Consider the following 12,410-nt stretch of genomic DNA (forward strand, 5'->3'; position numbering starts at 1 on the left):
CTCCTTGAATTTCTGACCTCAAGCCTTTCATGAATTCCTTTCAACGCTTCTTCTGATATCCCTCTCAAATGGTCATATAACATTTCAAATTACTCCTTATAATCTTTGGCAAACTATTCTTAGACCAATGCAAAAAAATTGTTGGTGTAAATTACCTTCTTGAGTGGTTCCAAAATGGTCCAACAATCGGTCATTGAATTCTTTGTACGTTCTAATTAGCCGAGGTTGTTTCTCTATTGTTACCATGTTAGAGCCCACTCTTCCAAACGTAACGTCGTTGCCAACAATTTTTTTCTTTGTCAGTCCATTAACAATAAAGTATCTCTCCACATGATAAACCCAACCATAGATCTTCTCCTTCAAAGATCGACATCTTCAACTTCCTTATGCATGAGTCTCCTCTCCAATTTCCTTGATCGAAGTTTATTCTTTCCATGAAGCGGGGGTTTGATTCTCCTCCTCGACCCATATTTATTTTCTTTCTACCATAAATCTGGCTCGCCTCGTAATCAATTTGCCAAACCCCATATATTCTTTCCATGAAGCGGGGGTTTGGTTCTCCTCCTTGACCCATATTTATTTTCTTTCTACCATAAAGCTGGCTCGCCTCGTAATCAATTTGCCAAACCCCATATGCTCCTGAATTGCCTTCCGCGTAGAACGCTGTCGCAACAAAAGGCATTAGCATAGTTGGATGCAGCCCTCAGCCAGATTCCCACCCATTGTGGTTTTCCTATTCCAGACCGACATCCTTCGAATCAATCTTCTCCAGCCATGAATCGCACGTCATCACATTATGCCAGTTGCAGCTCCTTCCAGCAGTCTGGATGTCATATCATTCCTTCCAAGTGTTGTCGCTCGAGTTCACTATCAATTCCTTCGCTTGATCCCACTGTAGGTAGAGGCGAGCTTGTGTGAAACTCTGCAATATTCATTATCATTTCTTCCATGTTTATGAATCTTTCCTCTATGGATGAGAACCGCCCATTTATTGATGAAAAACACTTTTTTATTTCAGGTATGATTTGGCTCACGTCTCTCTCCAATTTCTCCTATAAAACATATACTTTCTTGGTCGTTATTACTCCCCGAACGGTTTTCAATCATGAAGGTGAAACTCCTGTACGCCTCGATCCTGTCGTTCTTCCCAACTAGTTCGAATCGCGGTTGTATCATGAGGTTAGGTCAAGAAGGTATTGTGACAGTCTCATCGTTGGCTTTTTATATAGCTTGAATCATGATTGTATTGGAAGGTTCTATCATGAAGGCGTGACGGATCCTGTCATTGATTTCCCAGCAAGCTTGTATCTCGAGGTTTGCTCACCAAGGAGTGTGCAATAGATCATGTACGCCTCGTTCCCATTGTTGGCTTCCCAAGTAGCTGAAGTGGAGATTGTATCTTGAGGTTCAGTTTTGAAGCCGTGTGTGATGGATCCTGTATGCCACGATCCCATTTTTGGCTTCCGAGCCAACTCAAATCACAACTGTATCACGAGGTTCATTCACAAAGGCGTGCGCGATGGATCTCGTATGTTGTGATCTCATCGTTGGCATCCCAACTACCTTAAATCACAACTGTATCACGAGGCTTAGCCGCGAAGGCGAAGTGCAACTGTGAATCACAGAAGGAATGGGACAATGCTGCTCAAATGATTCAGCACTGATACCAATTTGATAAGAACAAGATAAATTTCTGGAGCGATTATGGCAAAAGGAATAGATTCTATTGCACCAGTTCAAATAAAATAATATAATCCGAAATACATAAAAAAGATAGACACCTATAATTCAAAAGATAGGCGATCTCTCCCAAACTTTAACTTCTAAGATTCCAGTCAAAAATAGCATATCCTAACTCTAAATCATATTTAGCCTTATTTATACCAAATAATAATAACTAACAGATGACTAAATTGCACTTTAGCCTTCCGCCTAAGATATGTCTGTAACTTATTTGGTAGGCTTTGTGTTGTGGAAAGCACTGTCGGTGCCCATTTAATACTTGTGAACTAACATTTTTAATCCACAGAAAAAGTATATTTATTCTTAGAAACTCTTGCTGGCTTTTATCCGCAAGGTTTGACTTATTTGAAATTCCACCTACGTAGATTCCAAGCCGCTGATTAATTCGCCTTTAACTGGATTCGCTGCAGCTTTTGTGTATTTCATCAGTTTAGCTTCTCATAGTGCCATCAAATTTAATGTTATAATTCTCCACCTACGTAGATTCCAAGCTGCTGATTAATTAGCCTTTAACTGGATTCGCTGCAGCTTGTGTGTATTTCATCAGTTTAGCTTCTCATAGTGCCATATTGCCCACTAATTTGAGTAATCATTAGCATTTGGTATATATATTACATGGGACTTTTCAAGTAAATTTTCCGAAGGAACAAAAAGTATGTAATTCGTTTGGTATGAATGTGTTATTATAAGGATTTTTGATCTGTTGCTAATGACCAATAGCAGATTCTATTTCACATGCAAATGCTTGTTGTCTATTATCTTCCTTTGTATTGTTTGGCATAGTTTCCATATATCCTTTTTTATTAACGGTCCGTCTGGCAAAGCTTTTCTATAGCTTTTGTTATTTTTAAAAAGCTTAATATGATGTTTGGCTACAGATTTTTAGATGCTTTTCAGAAATTTCTGTAATGTGCACCTTTTTATTATTAGATAAATTTGCTACAATCTGATAGCTAAAAGAAATTTCAAAAAGAAAAATTTCTATATTACTCATTGGCTTCTAAATAAATGTTCTTTCTCTCAATATGCCCTTAAAAACATTAGGCAATCCCTTCTGCTCTCTTGCACATTTATGTTTACATTTTTCCAACATTACTTAAAGAAAGAAAGAAACAAAGTCCCTCATACATCACTATTACGTCTCTTCTATATTGCACCCACATTTTTTATTTATTTGCAGAAGGGCCTCAGTCAGAGTTAACTGGCAGCTCATCATCACTTTCTGAAGCTGGAGAAATGGAGCTTGAAAAATTATACGATCTCAAGAAGAAAGCAATGAGCAGCATGACTGAGGCGCCCTTCATCTTAAAGAGATTGAATGACTGCCTTGCAAGAATCAACAAACTAGAACAGAATAATGTAGACATACATTCTCCTTTCAAGAGGAGAAAGAAATAGTAATTTTTGCTGCAAAGCTTAATTTTTGGATTGCTGGAGCATGTGGCTTTAACTGTCTGTGTAAACAATGGCTGCTTAAAAAAAAAAAAAAAAAACTTAAGATAATTGTTTCTTGTGCAGAATTGTTTGTTGCACCTACAAATGTTTCTCTTTTTTGCTGAGATTTTAGCAGAATTAGAGTTGGTGTATAATGTTAAGCAGTCACGATTGAATTGCATTATCAATCTATTTTTTGTAATATGATGAGCAAGTGGGCATATAAGTTCGATTATTCTGAATATTATATCTGATTTATTTTTTATAATGTGGATGAGTTGTATAATTTCATTTCAATAGTGTCATTGTGATGTCAAAAGATTTGGAATTTAGTAGTGATAAAATGCAGGAAATAATATTAAAGAAAATGATATGGCAGAAGTGAATTTAGAATTTAAATCAATGGAAAACCAGAGAACTGCTACTCTGGATGGCTGAGGACTGACATGACATGGAAGCCGGCAGGATTAATACAGATGGCATTCATATTACATGCAAGAAAATTTACATACATAGCACACAAGTGTTATGTATTCGGGTATCGAACATGCACAATTTGATATTTACACTTATAACAGCTATCTGTTATAAATTATGAAACTGGGTCACTTTTAGAAAGATAGTGAATTTTTTTAGGTGATGTTAAAAATTTATCTAACATGCATGTGTGTATAAATACATAAGAATTATGTGGTATGTAAATGCCAAGTTGTCTAATAGATGTTAGATATATAAATACATAAGCTCATGTTATGTACCATCAAAAGATAATGGAGAATATACAATATATTAAAAAAAGTAAGGGGCTTTAAATGTCAGATATTCTTATGATCATAGAAATGTAATAACTAAACTTTAAAGGTTTATTAATATAAAATTCAACTCTTTGAAATCAAATTTAAAAGATTACTAAAATTAATTTTTTAAAAGTGAAATACATCATGTCCTCATGTATATTTTTCATTATGATTATGTCGCCCATAGTTTACATATGCAAATATCAAACTTTAAATATTATATATGAAAACACATAAGAATTGTCAAGTATGTATATTTTCGACAAGAATATTATTATTACTCTCTCAATCACACCACTGGACAAACACATCAACATGGCTGTAGCACCATAGAACCTCATGAACATATTCCAGTGAGGAAGCTGTAAAACCATAATATTCTTAGAAATGGTACGTGGAAAAATAGAAAAAAAAAACAAAAAGCAGCAAGATTTGGCAGTGGATAAGCAAATTGTTAGCAACTGATGCCAAATTATATTAAAAATTGAAGAGATATGCCTCTCTTTGATCTCAAATAGTAATTTGACAGCATTGGAGCAAAGGCAATGATATTCAAGATGAGCTTGAACACGCATTGCATTGTTTGACAACAAAGTGAAGAATCCACGAGTTTCGATTCATCATTCTGCCCATCAGAATAAATTAATAGACAAACCACTCTGCATTCTTTGTTTCAAACCAAAATTGATATGGTTTTGTTTCAACAATCTCTCTATTAGTCTATGCATACATTTGCAAGATAATCACATACAATCCTAAAAGCAGTCCTCAAAGGTCACAGTATTTGAAGATCTACAACTCAAATGGCAATAGATTTGCAGCCAATAACTGATACATCATTATCAACTTTAGGAATAAAAGAAGAACCAACCAGCACACCTTCCACCTGTGCTGCCCTCCTAATATCAACCACAACAGTACTCAGCTTCTGCCCTATCATGAAAATACAACTCCCAACACCCACAAGCTGACATGGCGGCTTTGTCAGCATTTGAGACAGTCTACCCAAAGGGGTCCATTCTTTACTTTCATTTTCCCACCTCATAAGCCTCGTTCCATAAGTCTCGTCTAGCATGTAGAGGGTATCTTCAACTACAACCGTGGGACCACGAGCACAGAAAGACATCTGTTGGCTTGCATCCTCCCATTTTCTGCTCAAGGGATAGTAGATACGGGCATATTGCCTATCGATCCACGTGTTGTGAATGGTGTATACTTTGCCTTCAAAAATGAAGGACTTGACAATGTCAGGGATGTGGGATTTATCTTGATAAGAACTCCAGCTGTTTGAATGATGGTCATAGATGTCCCAGGTGTTTGAAGCAGCTGAGCTCATGCCGAGACCACCGGTAACATAAATTTTATCGTCCAGAGCTGCCGACAAAAAGTAGCACCTGAAAGATGATGAGCATTTGGTCAGTTTTTGTAGTGGTATATGAACGTCAGTCTATTTGAAACCAAATTTCAAAATCCAAAAAAACCGAACCATTGAAATTTTGATAAAACCAAACTAACCAAAAATTTAATTCGGTTTAAAAAGTTTGGTTATAAAAAAATAAAAAATTGATTGTTAGTTGGAGCTCTATTATGAACAAACATCAAGAATTACATATTCTACATGTATAATATCAATTCAATTTTATTAATCACCATTTATTTCAACACAAAATTTAGTTTTTTAGATTTGTTCAAAAGAAATTAAAATAGAAGAAGAAATGTTAATAAAATTTTAAATTTTGATTAAATGAAACTAAAACCAAACAAATAAGCGAAAAGAACATATTGAGGTTTTAAAAATAAAACAAATATAGAAATGCATTTTTGACACTAAATAGAATCAACCAAACTTGCTAGGTCCGATTTTGTTCTTTTTTTTGGTTTTGACCAAATATTGCTCACCCTTAACAATAAACATATTAAATCAGAGTACATCATAAAAGAATCGATGATGTTGATACCTTGCTGTTGGCATTCTAGCAGCTTTCTCCCATTTCTCTGTGTAAGTATCATAATAATAAACTTCATCTGTGGCATTTTCTTGGCAGCTAAAGCCACCTTACAAAAACAATTTATTTCCAAGGGCTTCAAACGACATGCCCTCCCGGCTAATACATTCATATGGGATAGGTTCTAGAAGCTTCCATTGCCGGATCAAAGGACATGGATCGAACGCATAACAGCAGTTAACTCTGTATTTGTTCATACACAATGCATAAACCCAGGTTTCCCTAAGATTCTGCCTAGAACGACAGGCATGAAACTCCCCGCTGCAGAGCAAAGCTCTCCATCTCCTAGAAACAAATCGAAGAACATGATGAAATTGCCGAGGGACCCTTGACAAACAAAGAATAGCAAGGTCATCCGGAAGACCGTGTATAAGTGGTACAAGCTGGTCCAAAGACATCGTGACAGGCCAATGTCAGCAATCTACAACCAAATAGAAAACAATATGTTACAAAGCTACACTAACCAGCCCAATATTACAAACAGAAAGAATAAAAATATGGATTTTACAGATTAAGAAATATCTTCAATCATTAGCATTTATTTCTGTTAAGTTTGGTGAAAAAATTCTATAGTCATCTCCTTTACCATTCCAAAAGTATACCTTAATACAAATTATCCAGTAGAAATAACCTTCTTCCCAGTTAACACTGCAAACTCTTAGGGGTTGTCTACAAAAGTTTTAGTAAATCCTGTAAATCCAGATTTAAATCCCACTTTAAGGGCCCGTTTCGGGGCAATTTTTTTTTGTGCGGTGCGTTTTGAAAATGTGAATTCAAACAGTTGGAAACAACGGCATGGCGGCAATTGTAAATAATTTATGTTAAAACGCGGCTGCGGGGTTCAATCCCACGGCCCGTGTCTCTTCACTTACATATTACCCTATGGCCCCTTGTCCTTCTCTCATGTTTCTTCTGCCTCTCTTGACTCTGTGGCTTCCTTTCTTGCGTCTCTTTTGCCCTAGGTACCTCTTTCTTGAATCAGTGGCTCCAATGGTAGGCATTGTTTCTGATTGCCTCTTGTTGGTTGCGAGTGGTTGTTTTAGTGACCCTTACATACTTCTCCCTCTCCTATCTTCTGCTCGATTTGGTGGTTCTGTGCACTCTGTGCTTTGTGTGATGGTTCCCTTTCTTCGGTTAGTGGTTATTGCGATGAGCTTTTTATTCTTTCTTTCTTTGTCCCTTCTCTTCTTCTGTTTGGTTTGGTAATTGTGCGTATTATGTGCTCTATGTTGTAGTCCCTCTTCTACCTCTCCCCTCTGTTACACTCCCATCTGTTACGGTAATCTTGTCTTATCTATTCGGTGGCTTTATGATTATGCAAATGCTACTGTGCAATGGTTCTTGATTTTGTTATTGGTTTCCTCTCCCTAATTTCTCTGTTTGCTTGGTTTGATGGTTTTCGGTTTGATATGCTCGGTTGATGATTTTGATGTTTCATGCTACACCCATGATGAATTTGGTTTATGATTTTGAAGCTTTATGCTTTGCGATTTCAGTTGGGTTTTGGTCTATTCGGTTTGTGGAATTGCTATGTTGTTTTTGATTTTATTGGTATAATTACATACTTATCACCCAATGAATGATTTCTATTTTGCTCTATCTGGTATGGTTTTGATATTTGAGTGGGAATTTGAGAAATGCATATAGATTTTGGAATAATAATGTTTTGGCTATTGTGTATTTCATGAATAAGGATTGAGATTTTATCAATAGTTTTGATAATTGAGTCAAAATTTAATAGATGGTGGGATTAGTTAACAACAATGTTTCGGATGCCCTATATGGTATCCTATAAATGAAAAATATGGAACGGGGCTTTATCTTTATATTTGATGTATGTGTGAGAGTTTGGGAAATGGCTGAAAGAGGGTGCGGTGCTTGATTTGTTGTTAGAAATCTTTCGAGCGCCCTGCATGTGGTATTTTAAAAATGAAAAAATATGAAATGAGACTTTCTCTTTACCTTTAATGTTTGAGTGAAGTGAGAAATGGTTGAAAAGGGTGCTTGATTTGTTGTTAGCAATGTTTCGAGTGCCCTATATGTGGCATCCTAAAAATGAAAAATATGAAATGGGCCTTTATATTTACCTTAGATGTTTGGTGTGGTTTACGTTGATTTATGTTGGAGGCGGTGTTGTGGAGATGGTGATTGATGTGTGATTATGTTTATATTAAAGGATGTGTTGGTGCTCGTGTTGTGGAGGCGGTGGTGTTGCGAAGGTGATGGTTGGTGTGTTGTTGTGTTTGTGTTAAAAGATGTGCTGGTGGATGTGTAGAGGTGATAGTGTTGTGGTTGTTGATGTGTGGTTGTGTTTGTGATAGAGGATGTGTTGATGGATGTGGAGAGGTGATGATGTTGTGGAGGTGGTGGATGGTGTGTGTTTGTGTCCGTGTTAGTGAACGTGTGGGTGGTGTTGCGGAGGGGGTAGTTGGTGTGCGGTTGTGTTTGTGATAGAGGATGTGTTGGTGGAAGCCGAATATCACAATTTGTGGCTTCATGACCAATGACCCTTCACAAGCAACTTTTGTCCAGCAGATTATGTGAATTTTGGATGCAACTCCAGAAATTTCGAAGGACATACCGCTCTATTTGTTCTCTAAGAAGTTACTTGAAGATTCGACTAGGAGAGAGTTTTTCATAGCGATGTCCGCTGACCGTGTGATGGCTTACGTTATTTCTATGGAAGCAGTGAAATTTGAGGGATATTTTTTTAATTAGATTCTCGTCGGACATTTACATTTTTTTTTACAGTTTTTCATGGTGTTTTGGACATTTAAACTGCTTTGGACATGTCGCTTTACTTGAGAGTATTTCATTCATCTTTATGTTTCCTATTTACTTTTGTAATGTTATTTGTTTATGTTGGTTTTGTTTGTAACCTTATATGATTGTAGCTAATTCATTGATGCATATGTGTTAGTCACTTCGATACTGAAATGCATACATGCAACTAGAGAAAGACGCAAAATGAGAGTTGCAGTTGTTGTATGCTTGATGTACGAATATTATAACTCGTACAAAAAGCGCTCCACTTGCATGAAATTTTCATATGTTAGAGGAAAAATGAGTTGTGGAGTTGCTTGCGGGTCACCCAATGAGATTTAGTAATATGTTCCGCATGACACAAACGGTACACAGAAATCATGAACTTGATGACTCATCCAGAACAACTTCATGAGAGAAATTGACAGTAACCAACTACAAATTATCGCAAAATGAATTAATGCAATGAGCTATGTAGCGATTTCAATACTCTTTCGAAATGAATTGCAGCTACTTCTCAGTATGGTTAAATATACTTGTAAGTTTTTCTTCACAAGTCATTAAACCAATAGATCCCACATTTGAACGGACATACACAGAGATTTCACACGATATACGGTATATATCACACTTTGAGGTAATTTCTCCTATTTATTACATTCAATTTTCATATAAATATCGTAATTACGTAACCCTTCGTTATCTTTCTAAAATTGTATCAAAACAATTGATAAAACACGCATTAATGCACGTGTTCAAATAACGAAAAGTCTGCATTCATTGGCTGTTGTGGGTCCCCTACGCAGAATGTCATGGTAGTATGTGACTTCAATATGTGTTTCACTTTTGTAATGACCGGTTGGGAGGACAATGCACATGACAGTCAAATTTTCAAATCTGCAACATTGAATAACAAATATAACTTCTCACATCCAACCACAAGTTTGCTCGACTAAGCTACTCTCGTAATTATTTTTTTTCTTCAACACTATTTATTCAATTCACATCAGGTAAATAATATTTTGTCGATATTGAAAATCCGTTACAACAAGGGTATCACAAGCTCTACCTGATACGAGATACCACATACATAATTTTGAGTGAGTCAATAATTTCGCGCGGGATATGAAAGAAATGTTCAACAAAATACATTTATCCTTGCGCGATATTATTGAGGGGACTTGGTATTTTGAATAAGAAATAAGTTATACTTCATGATCTTACCCGTTTCTCAAAAATATGCAGATTGTGATTGTCACAATGACTTCACAATTATATTCGGCGACATCCTTCTCGCAAAGACATCAACTTTCGTAGGGCGGACGAGGATCATGAACATATCATTGTCGAGATATATGAGTATTATCTTGTACAGTTTTTGTCTTCCCGATACGTATACTAAGATGAGAAGGTGCAAGTGAGATGACAAATTTGAGGGAACGAATTACGGATGCGATAGTTGGATGATTGCTGGAGTTTTTATCACATTAATTGTAATAATAATTGAGATATTCACTATTTATTGTATGAGTATTTTATACAGTTTATGTTTATTTGTGTTCTTTGTGTATTTGATACTTATTGTTTTCGTTTTTTACGTTATTTATAAGTGTATTTTTTTCTTTTGCATTTATTTTATTTTTCTTTTGATGGGTTCTGAAGGTCTATGATGAGACGTTTGACTTTATGGGTTGTTCTGGATAACTTGTTTGTCGCTATTATTTGGTGTCACATGTAAAATTCTAATGAATGCAACCAAACTCATATCTTTTTTTCGATGTTATGATTTTTTATGTTCTTCTGATTTTCTTTTTTGGTGATATGCATATGTGACGCACGAGCTCAGTATTACGTGAGTTAAAGACAACCAAAAACCTTTTATAAGGTTTGTTGTCTTTTTGTAGTAACAGATTCGTTGGTTTATACACTGAATTCTCTGATACCTCAAAGCTGCATAAAACTATCATTAATTTATTCTGTTATCAAATTTTACTTGTGATATGTCTAATGAGATGTTTTCAAAAACATTTAGGAAGATAAGTTCTAGGATTTCTGGTACTTCCCAAGGAATGCACAGTTAATAAAGACTTCAAAGTTTTCTATTAACTTCATGTTAGCCACATTGCTACGAGAGTTTTACAGGTGTCCAAAAAGAATCAAGAAAAATTGCAACTATTTTTGATAGACAGATAAGCTGGAAGATTTCACCGTCGAAAGTGATCATGCATGGAGAGCATCTTTGGAAAACGGCTTAGTTCGTGACATATATCGTCTGCATTTTAAAAATAATATTAGTATATAATTAATTGTTATTTTAATAATCTTTATCTTAATTTTAGTAATTACGCTACTTAATATTAAGAGATGTGTTTATCTTTATTTTATAATATTTTGTATTGAGTTTTTTTTAAAAGTATAAAATGTATTGATATGAATAATTCTGTTCCAAACAATATTACTATACAAGAGCAGAATGATCATTTGTCTAGATATTACAACACAGTTGTTTTCTAACTGCAAAAAACAAACAAACAACAGTTTATCCGCAATAGCTTCCTGTGACAGCTATAGCGTAGTAACTTATTATTAAGCTGTAGCTGCCCCAAACAGACCCTAAATCCGTTACTAGACATGCCCATAGAAATGGTGATTCAACAAGCCATATGTTGATATTATAACCTTCCAAGGAACCCTCATTCAATCTCTAAACCCAAAAAAAGGGAAATATTCTGTATTTTAACATGCATAACAAGAAGTAGATAAAAACTTTCTAAAACCTGCCCAAATTCTCATGTTAGTGATATACTCTGAAACTAGAAAGACAACATCTAACCATACCTGCTTTTGGGAGCGGTCAAATGAGCTAAAACAAAATAAATGAGAATATCATCATCGAAGTACAGGAAAAAAATAACCGCAAAAAACTATTTTGGGAAATTTACCCAGAAGTGGGCTTAGAAGTATCTTCGATGGCTACCGACAAGTGGGCTGTGGGGGTATCCAATAAAATAGCAGCTAAATTCATCGTGTTCCACTGAATTGATATCAACAAAATACAAGTCAAAACGGTTAAAATTAACCTTCATGTTTGCTTCTAAATGATCCACCAAATAAAATTGGGGAAGAATGCGCCCTCTTTCTCGAAGACATTTCATTTGACGTGCTTTTAATGAAGAAACAAATATAAACCCTAATTTTTTAGATCTGTTGACAATAAGATAGGGAGGATAAGCGATCCATACTGACTTCTACAACAACAAACATGATCTAAATCGCAGAGAATAGAAGGCAAATCAACATGGAGAGGAAGCGAGATGAATAAAGAATGCATACCTGCTCGATTCCCGGGCAACTGAGCATGGGCGAGGTAGAGGCTGTTCGGCTGGACGTGCTATGTAGAGATGGTGTAAACGAGCCGAACACGGGCGAGCTCAGCTCGTACTCAAAAAGTGTGCATTTGTTCGGTTGTTTGCTTGAGGAGTTGAACACAGCTATTCAAGAATAAAGACTCATTTTAACAATTCTAATCGTATAGTTATAATGCAATAAAAATTTGAGCAACATTTAAAAATTATTACTTATATTAAATCATCATTTGAATCTAATTTAATAATGTTTATTCTATTTTGTCAATCAATATTTTAATTGATTATAAATCTTTGTAGTA

At 35.5% G+C, this 12,410-nt stretch overlaps 2 protein-coding genes across 2 annotated transcripts; one reads left to right on the plus strand and one right to left on the minus strand.

Moving 5' to 3' along the window:
- Positions 1-2,921: 2,921 nt before the first annotated feature.
- LOC110039530 lies at positions 2,922-3,392 on the plus strand (the record flags this gene model as incomplete). The annotated part of the gene is given in 1 exon segment (XM_020744627.1): positions 2,922-3,392. A coding segment is annotated over 1 exon segment (220 nt), but the record flags the coding sequence as incomplete, so codon positions are not given.
- A 1,187-nt stretch (positions 3,393-4,579) lies between these two features.
- On the minus strand, positions 4,580-12,206 carry LOC110039330 (F-box/kelch-repeat protein SKIP4-like). Its single transcript, XM_020744360.1, is given in 3 exon segments — positions 4,580-5,368; positions 5,933-6,401; positions 12,077-12,206. Coding segments are annotated over 2 exon segments (1,041 nt in total). The 5' UTR covers positions 6,379-6,401; positions 12,077-12,206; the 3' UTR covers positions 4,580-4,773.
- Between the last annotated feature and the right edge of the window lie 204 nt (positions 12,207-12,410).

Source organism: Phalaenopsis equestris, unplaced genomic scaffold, assembly GCF_001263595.1.
Source record: "Phalaenopsis equestris unplaced genomic scaffold, ASM126359v1 Scaffold000002, whole genome shotgun sequence".
Lineage (NCBI taxonomy): Eukaryota > Viridiplantae > Streptophyta > Magnoliopsida > Asparagales > Orchidaceae > Phalaenopsis > Phalaenopsis equestris.